The sequence below is a fragment of the Perca fluviatilis genome, chromosome 20 (assembly GCF_010015445.1).
Source record: "Perca fluviatilis chromosome 20, GENO_Pfluv_1.0, whole genome shotgun sequence".
In the NCBI taxonomy this organism is placed as follows: Eukaryota; Metazoa; Chordata; class Actinopteri; order Perciformes; family Percidae; genus Perca; species Perca fluviatilis.
The window spans coordinates 15,645,592-15,659,950 of NC_053131.1; the positions used below are offsets into that span (position 1 = coordinate 15,645,592).

General features: G+C 39.5%; 1 protein-coding gene across 1 annotated transcript in view; it reads right to left on the reverse strand.

The window, feature by feature from the left end:
- Positions 1 to 14,359, reverse strand: part of aqr (aquarius intron-binding spliceosomal factor) — a 79,393-nt gene that overhangs the window by 5,267 nt on the left and 59,767 nt on the right. Inside the window, exons 28-33 of the mRNA XM_039785749.1 lie at positions 12,596 to 12,733; positions 12,422 to 12,493; positions 11,357 to 11,544; positions 11,033 to 11,204; positions 6,963 to 7,133; positions 84 to 169 (exon numbers count right to left, since the gene is read on the reverse strand). Coding sequence (XP_039641683.1) covers positions 84 to 169; positions 6,963 to 7,133; positions 11,033 to 11,204; positions 11,357 to 11,544; positions 12,422 to 12,493; positions 12,596 to 12,733 — 827 coding nt within the window. The remainder of the gene's footprint in view (positions 1 to 83; positions 170 to 6,962; positions 7,134 to 11,032; positions 11,205 to 11,356; positions 11,545 to 12,421; positions 12,494 to 12,595; positions 12,734 to 14,359) is intronic.

Below are 14,359 nucleotides of genomic sequence, written 5' to 3' on the forward strand. Positions count from 1 at the left end.
TATTTTTCTAGTAGAATAGCTGCTGAAGGTGTCTATTTTCGGTAAGGCATGTTTTTGTGCTTAGCATGCATTGAAGTAATTACCTCAGATGTCCCACGGCTTTGGTGCGGACCAGTGAGAGGATGATGTAGTCATTCTGCTGACCCTGGAACCTGTCCACTGTTGTCACCTGCACAGACACACAAACATTCATTATTGAACAAAAAATCCCACAAATACACACATACACATAAATATGCTAACTACAAAGATATGCTAACTAAGCCATGGCAGCTGATGTATTTTGCAAAGTAAATAAGTATGTGCATTTTAGGTAGGTGGAGGGATTTAGCTGAAATGTTTAGAAACATGAGGGAGACTGCTTTCTGTCTTAAATTCACCTTTATCTTTCTTTCTTCTTTCTTTTTTTGGGGGGTGGGGGAGATAAACGATGGTGCCTGTGTTTTCTTGTTACTGCTGTTATCGCTGTGGGCCACATGGGCAGCCAGCGGAGCTAATAAGGCTTAGAGGGCATTTGCTGCCACTAGCCTCTTACCTGGGCCCCTGAGACTCTGGGCCAAGGTACTGGGGGCCACGCTGCTTGACTGGATCAGAGATTATTTCAGGGAGACAGAGAAAATTTTTTTTTTTCCCAAAGCAAAAGGAACCTTGTGTCAGCCAATTTGCTTTTATACCCTGGTAATCCTGTCTTGCTGAGAAGCATACTTATTCCTGTACATTAAGAACAGAGCTGTGCTGTGACTTTGCCAGTGCTGTTACAACTTACATAACAAAGAAAACATACTGCACTCGCAACTTGATACAAAGCAAAGAAATTGAGATGCAACTCTGTAAAACTGAACCCATTACACATAAAGTACTAGGTGTATGGTATGTATAACTGCTCCTACAGCCAAAGTGAAATGATTCTCAGTAGAGCATATTTGCACATTGCCCTCTCGACATGGACATTTTTACACAGTACACAGGACCAGATTGTTCATAGAACGGTCAATATATTCATTCTGTTTTGATCTGAACATCTGCACAACCCATGGAAGTTTTCTTATTCTCAAGTGCATATAGCCTGGACTTGCTTCCTGTCAGTGTTTTTTTTTTTTCTTCTTCTTCTTTTCTTCAAGGGATAAGCAGGTTAGTTTAATATGATGGGCCCATAAAACCTACGGTGGCATCCTGTTTATATACTGAACACACTGTTTTAAAACTAAAATAACCGTATTTAAAACTGTGATAGAAGCAGGATGAATCTGCCACGTATACGAGACATCACTTATGTCACGTATACACGATTACACCTGTCTTATTGTATTTCAGCTTGTTTTTTTTCTATTCTCTTTTTTATTTCTTTATGATTTATTTATATGACTTTAAATACAAAATTGTGTGTAAGCCCTTACACGTGTGGGGAAAGCGAAAATAAATTGGTACAAAGTGATAAGGGTCTTCCTGTCCGTGTTTAGAGTTGCCTCCCATTTGGTAACGGCAACCAAGGAAGAAGCAATTATGTTAGCCTAAACCTACATAAAGTAATGTATGCATGCATGTAAATACTGGTTACATACACAAAACAGGTCATAAGTCCTCCTTATTTACTATTGTACAAAAAATACTACTATTTAGTTATATAGACCACATGCTGTGAAATCAAAAGCCTAGCAGAAAGAGGTTGGCCTTTCCTCTATAGATCCATCCTGTAGAGTTGATCAATAGGACATCAGCTACCAACAAGAAGCCCGACAGGACCAGGACTACAGCAACCAACCTATGAACCAGCCATGCTAAATAAATCATCCTGTGGTCCTGGTTACCTCCTATTAGGTAATGCAACTTTCAGTGATCCTGGAAGTCCCTTTGCTAAATCCATCCAAAACCTGGGCAACAGGAAGAAAGTGTGTGTGAACGTGTGAAAGAGGGAGAGATGAGGCTAATGATGTAGTAGACCAGTATTTATTTACGTATCCCTGTTGCTATGTAGAACAGGTGCAGCACCAGAGGCAACAATATGTTGGTTTTACAGTAGCATGAGACGTCGTGGGCTGTATGTTCAAGTCAAATGCTTAATGTTCAACTCCAACAGCTGCGGTATGCATGCATGCATGCGCATGTTCACACAAATGTTGCACAGACAACACGCCAGTACACGCTTTGTTGAAATAGGCTATAACTGTGGATTTGAAGGGGATATAACGGCATGGTTTTAACCGAAACAGTCCAACTTGTTTAGCAGAGATGGGGCACTTAATAGAAGGAGTTATTCTTCGCCCACAGACAGTGAAGCCCAGATAGAGAATCTACCTAAGGCATAGCATTTTGCATGGTGTTTAGTTATTTATGAGAAATCTTCCAGGGAGTGAATTACAGAGGTCATGTCATTGTGGCACATGCTATGGATACAAAGCTAATGCTCAAACATGGATCTCTCCTCTTGTTCTTACTCACTCTATCCATCCTACTACTTCTGATTCATGGCAATTATGCCCTAGAATGTGCAGAAGGCAGATTGTTCAATTTTTCACAAGAGACTCTCAGGGATGACAGAGTTAACAGTGTAATGTTTCATTCCAAGTGCCTTCATATCCACATGTGTCAGGATTTCATACCGGTCTAAAAAAAAAAAAAAAAAAGGCATGCTGGAACATGTTAGGAAGACATTTCCCTATCTATGTCAACATATCTGGTTATAAGATATCCTGGTTCTGGTCACACAGCAAGACTTGGTTTCCTGTTGTTAAAGAGAATCCTGCCCTCAGAAAATAAAGGAATCCCACAGGAGGGATGGGGAAAGTGTGTGTTTGTGTGCGTTTGCAGCCATGTATATTAATGAAGGGAGGGATGCAGAAGGTGAATTCAAAGATTAAACATGCATACTCTTCCCTTTTAAGTCATCTATGGTATCCTCGACTGTTGATGTGCTTTCTGACTAACTAAACACAGGTTAACTAAATCACAACTGCTAAATTCTAACATTGTTTTGTTTCATTGCTTGGCTGCTTGTAAGGACTGTGCTGAGATTTGGGTGGGATGAACAGATGCTGTGATTTTGAATCCAGTTTGCATTTATGTAAAATGTTTAGCGACCAGAATGAATTAACACTATTCTGGTGTTTAAAATATACAACACCAAAAGAAAGCAAATTCAAATGGACATTTTCTGTAAACATTAATAAGGTAAACTAAAAAAAACAACATCATTAAAGATGTATAAATGCAAAACTGCATGCATATGCATGGCAACTGTTGTGTTTGAAATTCAGTAGACAGCTTAGGCTAGTGTGTTTATTTGATTTTGAGACTGTGACTGGTGCTAACTGTCCCGCCCGTTCTTTTCTTACTAATTAAAGTCATAGCTGCAAAGTGGGATGGCGGTTGACATTTGCTTGGTTTTAGCTTTTGTGACACATTCTCAGACACACTGTGGACCCAACGCTCTGCGCCATGACCTTTCAGCTGCTCAGCATTTTCCCGCAAGAGCCCCTCTTTCTTTTTCATCTCCCTCCCTCTCTGGCTATCTTTCTTCTCAGCAAATCTAACAGCCTGTCACCCCTGTCACTTTATTACTAGGCATGCATACTGACTAAGGCCACGAGCACAATGAATGACACTTTATGTCTTAACATTGCTGGACATTTAACATGACCAAGCACAGTTTCTAGCTAGCGGTCTGAACAGAGAAGACAAAGCAACAAGGAAGGTATGGTTGCACAGCACGAAATACAAACACACAGCTCTGCAGGTGGTAGAATGCACCATAAACACAAAGACATAAGAGGGATTCACATCCTGCTTGCTTGTTAGACAATTAATAAACAGTAACATCTGCAGTTTGTGTTTGTGCCCTCATGCGTTAAAGGATAAGGATGATGATATTCTATATTTTTCTTATTGTCAGCAAATCACATAAAAAGACGAAAACCAACAATAAAATGGTCCTACTAACAAATACAGTGTATTCCTCTGTGCCGTAGACCTCCATTGTGTAAAAACAATTATGTATTTGTGAACCATTTTGTAAGATTTACATCTTGCATCAGGCTTGGCAAATGGAATGTATTAAGAGACAGACAGGTTTTGGTCTTTTCATGATATTTGTTGACAAACATTTTTAGAAAACACCAGCATTATCTATTCCATAAAAACCCTACAAGATGAAGAAACTTAATTGTATCCAATATACTGTAAGTCTGGGCTGAACACTGCTGTATTGACACATACTGCTGAAATGTCATTGGCCAGTGGGGAAACCACCATGCTTACCACACACTCTGCCACTTTGGCACAATGACACGCCAACTGACTGGTGATGTGCCATTTACACTCCGATGTTGAAACTTTCACTTGCATGCCTAAATAGTCTGTGACACTGTAAAGTGTGTGAAAGGCCTGAAGAACAGAGACCAAAGAAAGGTGAGAGAATGTGAGTAGGGAAAAAGAAACGAGTGAGAGGAAAGGATAACCTGAGGCTAAAAGCATTTAGCAGTACAAACAGAAAATGGATGGGAAACTGTGCCAACGGGCTGCTGACTTAACACTGTGTAAAGGAAGGAAAGAGAGAAGAAAGACAAGAGGAGTAGGGGGGAATACCGTGGGCTGAAGACAATCCAACAGTATTCTTCAGGGATGAACACATCATCGAGACTACGCCCACTTTTAAAGTATGCACATTTAAATTCTTTCCTCAAACACACACAAAGACACACTCAGTTAGTTTGATTTACAGAGGTATGCAGTCAGCTGGTATATAAACTGTTGAACAGAGGGCACAAAGTGTCCTGCTCTATTTGGGTCTTATGACCTGCATCAGTCTTATGATTTGATGGAGCAGGACAAAAGGCCAGGGGGGAAAAAAAAAACTCTTCTGCTTTGCCTACAACAGGGAATAGTGAATAAAGAACCTCCATCGGCTGCTCATTAATTTTCCAACATCTATCTATCTATCTATCTATCTATCTATCTATACACACACATCTATATCTATCTATCTATCTATCTATCTATCTATCTATCTATCTATCTATATATATATATCTATATATACACACACATATATATACACACACACACATATATATATACATATACACACACACATATATATATATATACATATACACACACAAAAACACACATATATATACACACACACATATATACATACACACACACATATACATATATACACACACACATATACACATATACACACACACACACATACACACAAACACACACACAACACACAAACACACCACACAACAATACAAGACAAACAGACAACACACACACAAAACAACACAAAAGAGGAGAAAAGAAGAAGAAAGAGAGAGAAGACAAAAGAAGAAAGAAAGAGAAAAAAGAAAGAGGAGGAAAAGAAAGGAGAGAGAGGAAAAGAGAAAAGAGAGAGGAGAGAAGAGAAAGAGGGAGAGGAGGAGAGAAAGAGAGGAGAGAGAAAGAAAGAGGAAAGAGAGAAGAGAAAGAGAGGAAAGAGAGAGAGAGAGAAAGAGAAAGAGAGAGAGAGAGAGAGGAGAGGAAGGAGAGAGAGAGAGAGGAAAGAGGAGAAGAAGAGAGAGAGAGAGAAGAGAGGAGGAGAGAGAGAGAGAGAGAGAGAGAGAAAGAGGAAAGAAGAGAGAGAGAGAGAGAAAGAAGAGAGAGAGAGAGGAAGAAAGAGGAAAGAGAAAGAAGAGAAGAAAAAGAGAGAGAGAAAAGAGAAAAGGAGAAAGAAAAAAGTATAATGTTTTAAATATATGAAAGGCATCAAAACTATGAATGAACACATATGGAATTATGTACTAACAAAGTGTGAAATAACTGAAAACATGTCTTATATTTTAGATTCTTCAAAGTAGCCACCCTTCTTTTTATTAATAAGGGAAAAAATTCCACTAATTAACCCTGACAAAGCACACCTGTGAAGTGAAACCATTTCAGGTGACTACCTCATGAAGCTCATTGAGAGAACACCAAGGGTTTGCAGAGTTTCAACAAAAAGCAAAGGGTGGCTACTTTGAGGAATCTAAAATATAAGACATGTTTTCAGTTATTTCACCCTTTTTTGTTAAGTACATAATTCCATATGTGTTCATTCATAGTTTTGATGCCTTCAGTGAGAATCTACAATGTAAATAGTCATGAAAACAAAGAAACACATTGAATGAGAAGGTGTGTCCAAACTTTTGGCCTGTACTGTACTGTATGTATGTATGTATGTATGTATGTATGTATGTATGTGTATATATATATATAAAAAACATTTCTGTGGGACTGTGGATTCCTTCGTGACAGGAGAGAAGAAATGTGTCTCAAGTGATATCAGAAGTGTGTACAGTTAATGTTTGTGGAATCGGGTGTGTTTCAGTGTTGGAATGCTACATGAAAAGTGTAAATATCAATATTTCACAAATACACTTTAAGTAGCTTGTTAATTTAGACTGAATTGCCATTTAGTATCATTATATTAGGATCGCTGAACAAATTGAGATGTGGTTGGTGATTCAGATGTCTGGAACCAAAATAAATCTTAAGTAGTTTTTCAGGTGTATTAAAGACCATACTTGTAAGAGAACAGTCAAAGAAAGTACTATATGGAGATTAAACAAAACAGGACTTAATACTGCTGTGCTTATAATGTATGGTATTACTGAAAAAAACTGTGTGATGATGTACCATTTGTTTGATATTACATTAAGATACCATTTTGATTTAGACTGTAGCCCATTATTGAATATTGTACAATCGAATGCCATAAACATCCTCTTCTATTACAAGATGATGCATTTGCATATTTCAGCTTACAGACTCACATTCATGCTTCCTTTGTATAATAAAAGGTTTTCTCCAATTTAATTTATATTTCATGAGGACATACTTCTTTAATAACAATAATTTAAATAATACAATCATTGGATGCAGCTGTATGCACTGTTCCCTGTGGTCAGTGTCAATTGGTGCATGTGTGTCCTCCTTACCTTGTTAGGCTGACTAAAGAAGGGATTGCCAGCACAACGCTGGTTGATGACGTCTCTGATCAGGTGTTTTTGTCCATTGTAGGTTGTGAGGATGCTGATGCGGTCAGCAGGGTAGCCCAGTAAACGCATGTACATGTACAAAGCGACCGTATACTCCGCCTCTGCCAGGTTCTTCACAGGAAGAGAAAGAAAAGGAGAGGGCAAGATTAACATTATCATATTTTAACTATACACTATTGTACAAGTAATGAGAGAAGGAAAAACAATGATGTTTGGGAATTGCTATCGTCTCAATTTGGTAATCTTGTAGCGAATCAAAGCAATACGCTGAATTACCCAAATACACAGGTATCTCTTACTATCAGCACAAGCCAGGGCTGTCTGCTGTGTTTGACACTTTGCTGTTCCCATTCTCTTGTACTTTAACATCATGCTCTAGCCCTTTCTCGCCTGTCAAGTGTTTAACTTTTCAGCCAGATAAAAGCCCACTCATTCATGCATGAGTAACCATCTGATTTGGGTTGGAATTAATTGCCTTGGACAGAGTTCAACACCACCAATAGCTAGGCTGGGACAAAATGTCCCAATCTAGGATCCCCTACATAGAAGCGAGGAGGATGAATGGCATATTTCTACCGTGGCTTTGATATTTATTAAGCGGAGAATAGCTGATTGTGCTTTTAGAAGTGTGATGAAAGACTGCATTATCAAAGGTTTCATTACTCATGGCAGAATATTATCACAATATACTACCAATATCACATGATTTAAATGTAACTAGGAAAGGCAAGATTTTCATAAACAGCTGGTTTTAGTGGTTTCCAGATTCTATACAAAGATGATTGTTGCAGGAGCGCTTGGTACTTGAAAAAAATAAAAGTAACTTTAGCTAGCCTAAGTCTTATATGATTTAACAGGAATTAGGAGGAGACAGTGATGAGATTTTTATTAACATTTAACTTTTTATATGGATCATAGTATTAAGGTTAAGTTACATATAATAGCCTATTTGGGCTCCGGGTATTCAGGTATTTTATCTGATTAACCATAACATTTGACAAACCAACTAGATTTAATTGACCTGTATCATCTTTTAGTCAGATAGGTTTAATATGTAAATAGTTATTTCGAAAGTATCTGTTAATGTTATTAAGCCTACCACTGTTTTCAATAAATAGTTCATAAACCTTTGTTTGACTAGTTTTTACTGAACCCAGCAATTGTGCCACACCGTCACATCCTGCGCCACCCACCACCACAAGTCAATTCTCAACCTGTGGGAAACACTGTCTAAATTTAACGGCCAGTGTTGCATGCATCATTCACCCACTTTACAATCAACAAATTCCCCAGCATGTGCATGTGCATGTGCATGTGCATCCTGGCTCCAAGGCTACACTCTGCCCTTCAAAATGGGACCAAAAAAGAAAAAAGGCAACAGCATGCATTATTCATCCAGTTTCAATTAAGCCTGGATTTCAGCCTTACATCTTTGATAATAATGTATGCAGCTTCATCAACAGTTCCTGATCCAGCTGCACTGGAGTCAACACATCAACAACAGTGACATCCTTTGTTCTTCTTCCCCTATTACATCTCTCCGAATGGCACAAATTCGTAACTTTAATGACCAAACCATGTTTTTACTGATAGAAATGTTGGCAGTGAATGTAAGGTATGAGCTGGTCCTTTTCAAGTAAAAATATTCAGCATTCTCTACTAAATGGTCAAAACCATGGGAGTGATTTTGGAGGCACATGTGGTGCTCGATGGCCTCACAGTGTTCATTCTGGCTGTACCCTGTAACCTGTTTAGTAATATCTAAGTAGACACAGGGTTGGCTTTTCCAGCTTTGCCTACCTGGTATGCATATTTAACATACTAATCTAATATCCTAACACCCCAGAGAACTTGTTAACCCTAACAACAAGGTCAGACCTAGCCCACTGGAGTTTGAGCCAATGGCTGGAGGCTCCATTAGGAGTGGAGAGAATGGAGGGACAGAAACGGGCAGAAACATAGACGAGTCAGAAGGGAAGAGAGGGTCGGAAATTGTGATGTAAATACAAATGCATAAGAGGTAATATGAGAGTAATAAATCTAGACTACCTGTGAGTAAAGCCCACAATGCTTTTGCTCTTATGTTATTTAAAATGTAGCTTGTGCAGCACAAAAGCTTATACTAACAAGCCTAGTGGCTGAGAAAAGCAATTTTCTAACAACAGAAGATGTGGATTTAGATAAGCATCTTACCCTTCATGAGCCATTTGACAACTTAGGAAATACTATCAATGGGCCGAGACTTAATATGGAAAGGGCTTTAACAAATGAGGCAAAGAAGCAGAAACAGACCTTTGGACTATGGAGTGTCTGAGTGCACAACGCACATGTGTTTGTGTGTACGATGGTTGTGCAGTTCCTGTGTATGTGCAAAGTAGGGTTGTGGCACCGTTTGTTCAGCTGTGACAGGCATTCAGCATGCACTGGATACAATTGCTTCTCTAGTGTCCAATTTATTGCTTCAGGTTCCTAGGAAAGTGCATGTGAGAGTGTGTGCGTGAAAGGCATAGCCCTTGAGGAGCCTGAAAATGGCAACAGGCAAATGGAGTTGATGTTCATGTGACCTGGTGCCTCGAGAAGTGCACATGGTCTGGATTTAAGAACAATAAGAAGCTTCAGGGACATGAGCATGCACAGTGTTGAACGCTGCAGTAACATTCATGAAGCACTGATATATGTTCATTGGCCATGAGCTTATTAACAAATCAGTGTCTTAATTCATGTATTTACTAATTAGTACCTATTGTAATCATTAGACAAATATACCTTTACTTGAAATCAAGTGCTGCTGGCTTTCTGATGGAAACAAACTCTGTTGTGTCCTGGAAGTTTTTCTTTTTATTGTAAAATGTATGTCATGTGTCTATTGTGGTTTTAGCTTCCTTCCTTCCAGTTTTTCAGAACCACTAATAATTCTGTTAAAGTAACTAGTTTCATGTTACATGTACTGAAAATGTTTTTATCAAAGTTATGCTGTTATATTTGCCAGTCATTTTTGGACTCCTGTGCTGGTGTGGTGCTGAAGAAAACATTTTTTTTAGATTATGTTTTGGGCATTTTTAGGCCTTTATTGACAAGATAGCTGAAGAAATGAAAGGGGAGAGAGAGGGGGAATGACATGTAGCAAAGGGCCACAGGTCAGAGTCAAACCCACGGCCACTGCGTCGAGGAGTAAACCTCTATATATGGGCGGCCGCTCCACCAACTGAGCTAACCGGGCGCCCAGAAGAAAACATTTTTATTTTAACACAGCCCTATCGACCCTGCCCTCCGTCCACACACAGTCTTGAGTGTCTCAGCAATGTCATGATGAAACACAATCTGGCTCCTGGTGTGAAGGACAAACCCACTGGTCTGTGCTGGGCAGCCAGTGCTAGCTACAGACTAAGCAGGGTTATGAATATATAATAAGGACCGGTAGCTAAACCATTAAACATTTAAAATGAATGAACTGCTGTACAACAACCAATTCAGAGGGAATGGAGGTCACGGAGGAATATGGTTCTCTGCTCTAGTGGAACTAAGTGTGCATGAGTGTGTATCCGTGTAAAGGAGTGTATAAATTGTGCTTGGAAACTGCCACCCATTGAGTACCACAAACTATTTCTGCTTTTCCAACATTGTGTATGTGCTACAGATATACTGAATACTGTGTTGTATACTGTGCGTTCACAGCTCTCCAAATTGAAGTAATACATATATGGGTCTATGTAGGTTCATGCTGTAGGCAGCAGGGTATTTACAGTTGAAATCATGTCTACCTTTAGTATTAAATTCCAGTTTTGTTTGTTTTTGTTAGTTTTCACAATACATTAAAAGTTGTTATTTTCTATAAATTACTAATTTAATGTTTATGTTATTTCAGTTTTAGTCATAGTTTTATTTTTGTTGTAGATTTCTAAAGTAGAAAGAGTGGTTTGAATGTGTAATATAACTGGTAGACATCCATAGCACAAATAATAGTTGTGCTGTGTTTGTATTTGTGTATTGTGGTGTGCACTACTACTGACCTGGTAGAAGTAAGGGTTGGGCTCAGATTCTCCCACTCCATTGAAGTCCTCCACGTTAATTAACTGGAAGTCAAAGGTCAGGCCGGGGTTGGGCACCTGGAACTCTGGCAGTTGCTGAACATGAGGCAGGTTCCCTAGGTGTTTGTAGCGCCAGTTGTACAGGTTACACAGGCTGTGGGACAGGAAGATAGCAACACATTAAGTCACATTTTCGCCATGTCCTTTGTGTGTGGAGACAGTACCAATCACTAAGATACTGTATCATTTGTGAAACTGAGTTGGTTCAAACTGATTCTAGCTTGATGCTGCAGCAGGGTGACCCACCTTGCACGTGCACGACCCTGTGCATCCAGATCTATTGTGGGCACTCCCAGGCGCACAAATCGGGTGAAGAGAGACTGTTCCATGTTGGAGTACTTCTGGAAGGCCATGTTCTTGATAACAGGAGGCAACTGGTGGTGGTCTCCAATCATGATCCAACGTTTCAGCCTGCTGTAGCCATCCTCTGGGTTCTGTAGAAAGGGGAAGACAGAAAAAATAAGTGGTAAGAACACCTGTTATACCTAAATAAAATACAGGAGTCTGTACTAGTCTTATTAAAATGTAGGTAATAGATTTTGATCTGTAAAGGTAGGTATATTAGCTGTATGAATTAAAAACTAACCTATATAGTCTAACTGATTACCACATGTTGTCCAACTTTATTCAATAGTTTATGTAAAATCAGATCTTCAGCAGGGAATAACATTTAGGTCCAGCAGGGCAGTGAAGCATGAAGGGCCTGTACAGTTTTTTTTTTTCCTACTAATGTTTATGTCATGCTGCCAGGTTTTGCTAATTAGATTTGGTTTATTTGGAGCTTGACCTCAGACAAATCTAATATACCAACCATGGCAAGTCAAGAGTTGATTTAATCACTGAAATAACGGTTGAATGGCCTGATAATGAAAGGGAACGGGAGGACGAGGAGGAATTAACAGTTTCGCTGTGACATATACCTGGCATGCTCGGACTGTGACTCAGTAGAGAAGAGAGATAAAGAGAGGAGCTCTGGCAGGGGTGTTGGATGGGCTGATGTGCTTAATGAGCTCATCTGTAAACAGACGTTAGCACTATCTCGGACAATTAGTCACAACTACCAAAGACAAGCACCATTACTGTGTTTGGAGCCCATCAGTCAGACCTTAACAGAGAAACTCAGGTGGCAGAAAGCAGAGTATGAGTAAAGGACTAAACTAGGTTTAATGTCAGAACTTATGACTTAGTGAGTTTTCTGTCAAGGCATGTCTGTAGTTTTTCAGTACTCAAGATTAACAGCTCAAATGTTCACAGTCTTAAGCCATAAAGCTTGCACATCATAAATGTAACACTTAGTGTGAATAGGGTTACCTGTAACAGGAGCGGGATGAAGGTCTCGATCTCCAGAATCTGAGCAGCTTCTTCCATCAGGATGTTGTCATACTAATAAAGACAAGCATCAATTTCAACCAAGTACCTATAGTAACTGCAGTAAATACAAGCTTAGCCAGGTTGTTGTCTTTATGTCAACTGAAAAGAGCGTACCTTAAATCCCAGCTCCACCAGGTCATGACGTTTGAGTGCAGCATGTGTACAGGTCATGGCAATGATTTTGGCTTCCTTCACAAGCAGATACTTGGAGCGGTCCAGTCCACTTCGTAGCAGCTCAAAGGCCCTAAACTCCTACAGGATAGACAGGCGAAAAGGTGAGGATCAAGTCAACCACTGCACACAGAAATGTTTGGGAACACAAATAGCAATTAGAAATCAACAAAAAAGAGCAACGTCCTAAAAGGTCATTAAAAACTACTAGTTTAATGACCTCCTGGGAAGAACTTGGACAATCATGGATTTAAATAGATGTGTATTTATCTAATTCTGAATGTAGTTAATTTTTACTTTCATGTTTTATACAGTGGGGTTGTGAGGGGAAACTTAAATGGCATTCTGACAAAATGATGATTACTGGTAAAGATGATTGATAAGGTGATTATAGGGTGAAATAATCACACCTCTAAAATAAAGGCACAGTTTAATATTCAGATTCAGTTGTGTCACAAATAAAAAAAGGTTAGGTGTAGAAAACTCAGTGGCTTAACCCTAGCAGTGGAATAGCTCCAATTGCCTCTACTTTTGATTCCCTAGAACTCCAAACTTTCAAAACAAGACATTCATAAACAATGAAGTGATTGGCAACCTACTTGCCTTTCATTAAACATATTGTATATGTAACATAATCCCTCTGCTTCCTATCCTCATTAGGAAACTGTCTCTTCTTTTTACATGATGCAGTGTAACAGAGGTCAGGAAGCCACAGGGCTGCTCTGCGGAGAGTATACTGGGTGTAGTTTGCTGTTCAAAAGCTGCAGCTTGAGGAGCACTTTAGCACAGATTTAGCCAATATCATGGCACTATGAAAACCACGCTGTGGGGAGAAGCACAGAGGGGGAATATGAGAGGGAGAGGGGGGGGGGCTATATTCAGGTTGCCACACTAGCTGTGTAGGGGTAGGGAAGGGAGAGAGGAAGGGAAGATGGAAGAAGTAGACTCGGACAGCACTGGGATATAAATATTTAATGCGTTACTATTTTAGCATTAATATTAAACCAATCAAAACATGCAATATTGATGAGATCTATTTTTAACCCCCGTGGCTCCAGAGCGGTTGAAGGGTGAAATCAAGACGGTAAGGATTCACTGACACTGAGAAGAGAGCGAAGAGAGAAAAAAAGTAAATAGCGGGGTAAAGATGTGGTGGGACTGCAGAGGAGGAAACAGGAGATGTCTATACAGGAGGAACCCAGGAGGCACACTTTGTTGCTGTCTGTCTAGCTAGCAATACATTCTTTGGATATTCCTATGATAGCTTATTCCAAACTGATTTTACATTTGAAGCGGCAGACAGATAAGCAAATTAGCCAGAATGTTGCTTTCTCTACCCTGCACCATAGACAGCAATACCTCCCAATAGGTGTACAGATTTCACTGCAGCATGGGTGAGGCTGAGGGAGGAGGGAGAGGTGCTGTGATGCAGTGATACAGAGGCCAGCCAGATAAATCAAGGTCACCACACATGTTGGGATATTACCTCCAGCCAATAACTTCTTTATTGCTTTTCTGAGACCTTCTTGGTGTTCCCATAAATCTGAAATGTTATTGTTATCCCTATAGAAACGCTCCATGGACCGAGGAGGAATAACGTATTCAGCTGTTTGTAAGTGCGAAAGAGTGTCAAAAAGAGTGAAAGGGAGAGTAAAAAAGAGAAGTGGTAATAGCCTTCATTACTTTGTTGTACTACTTATCTTTTCA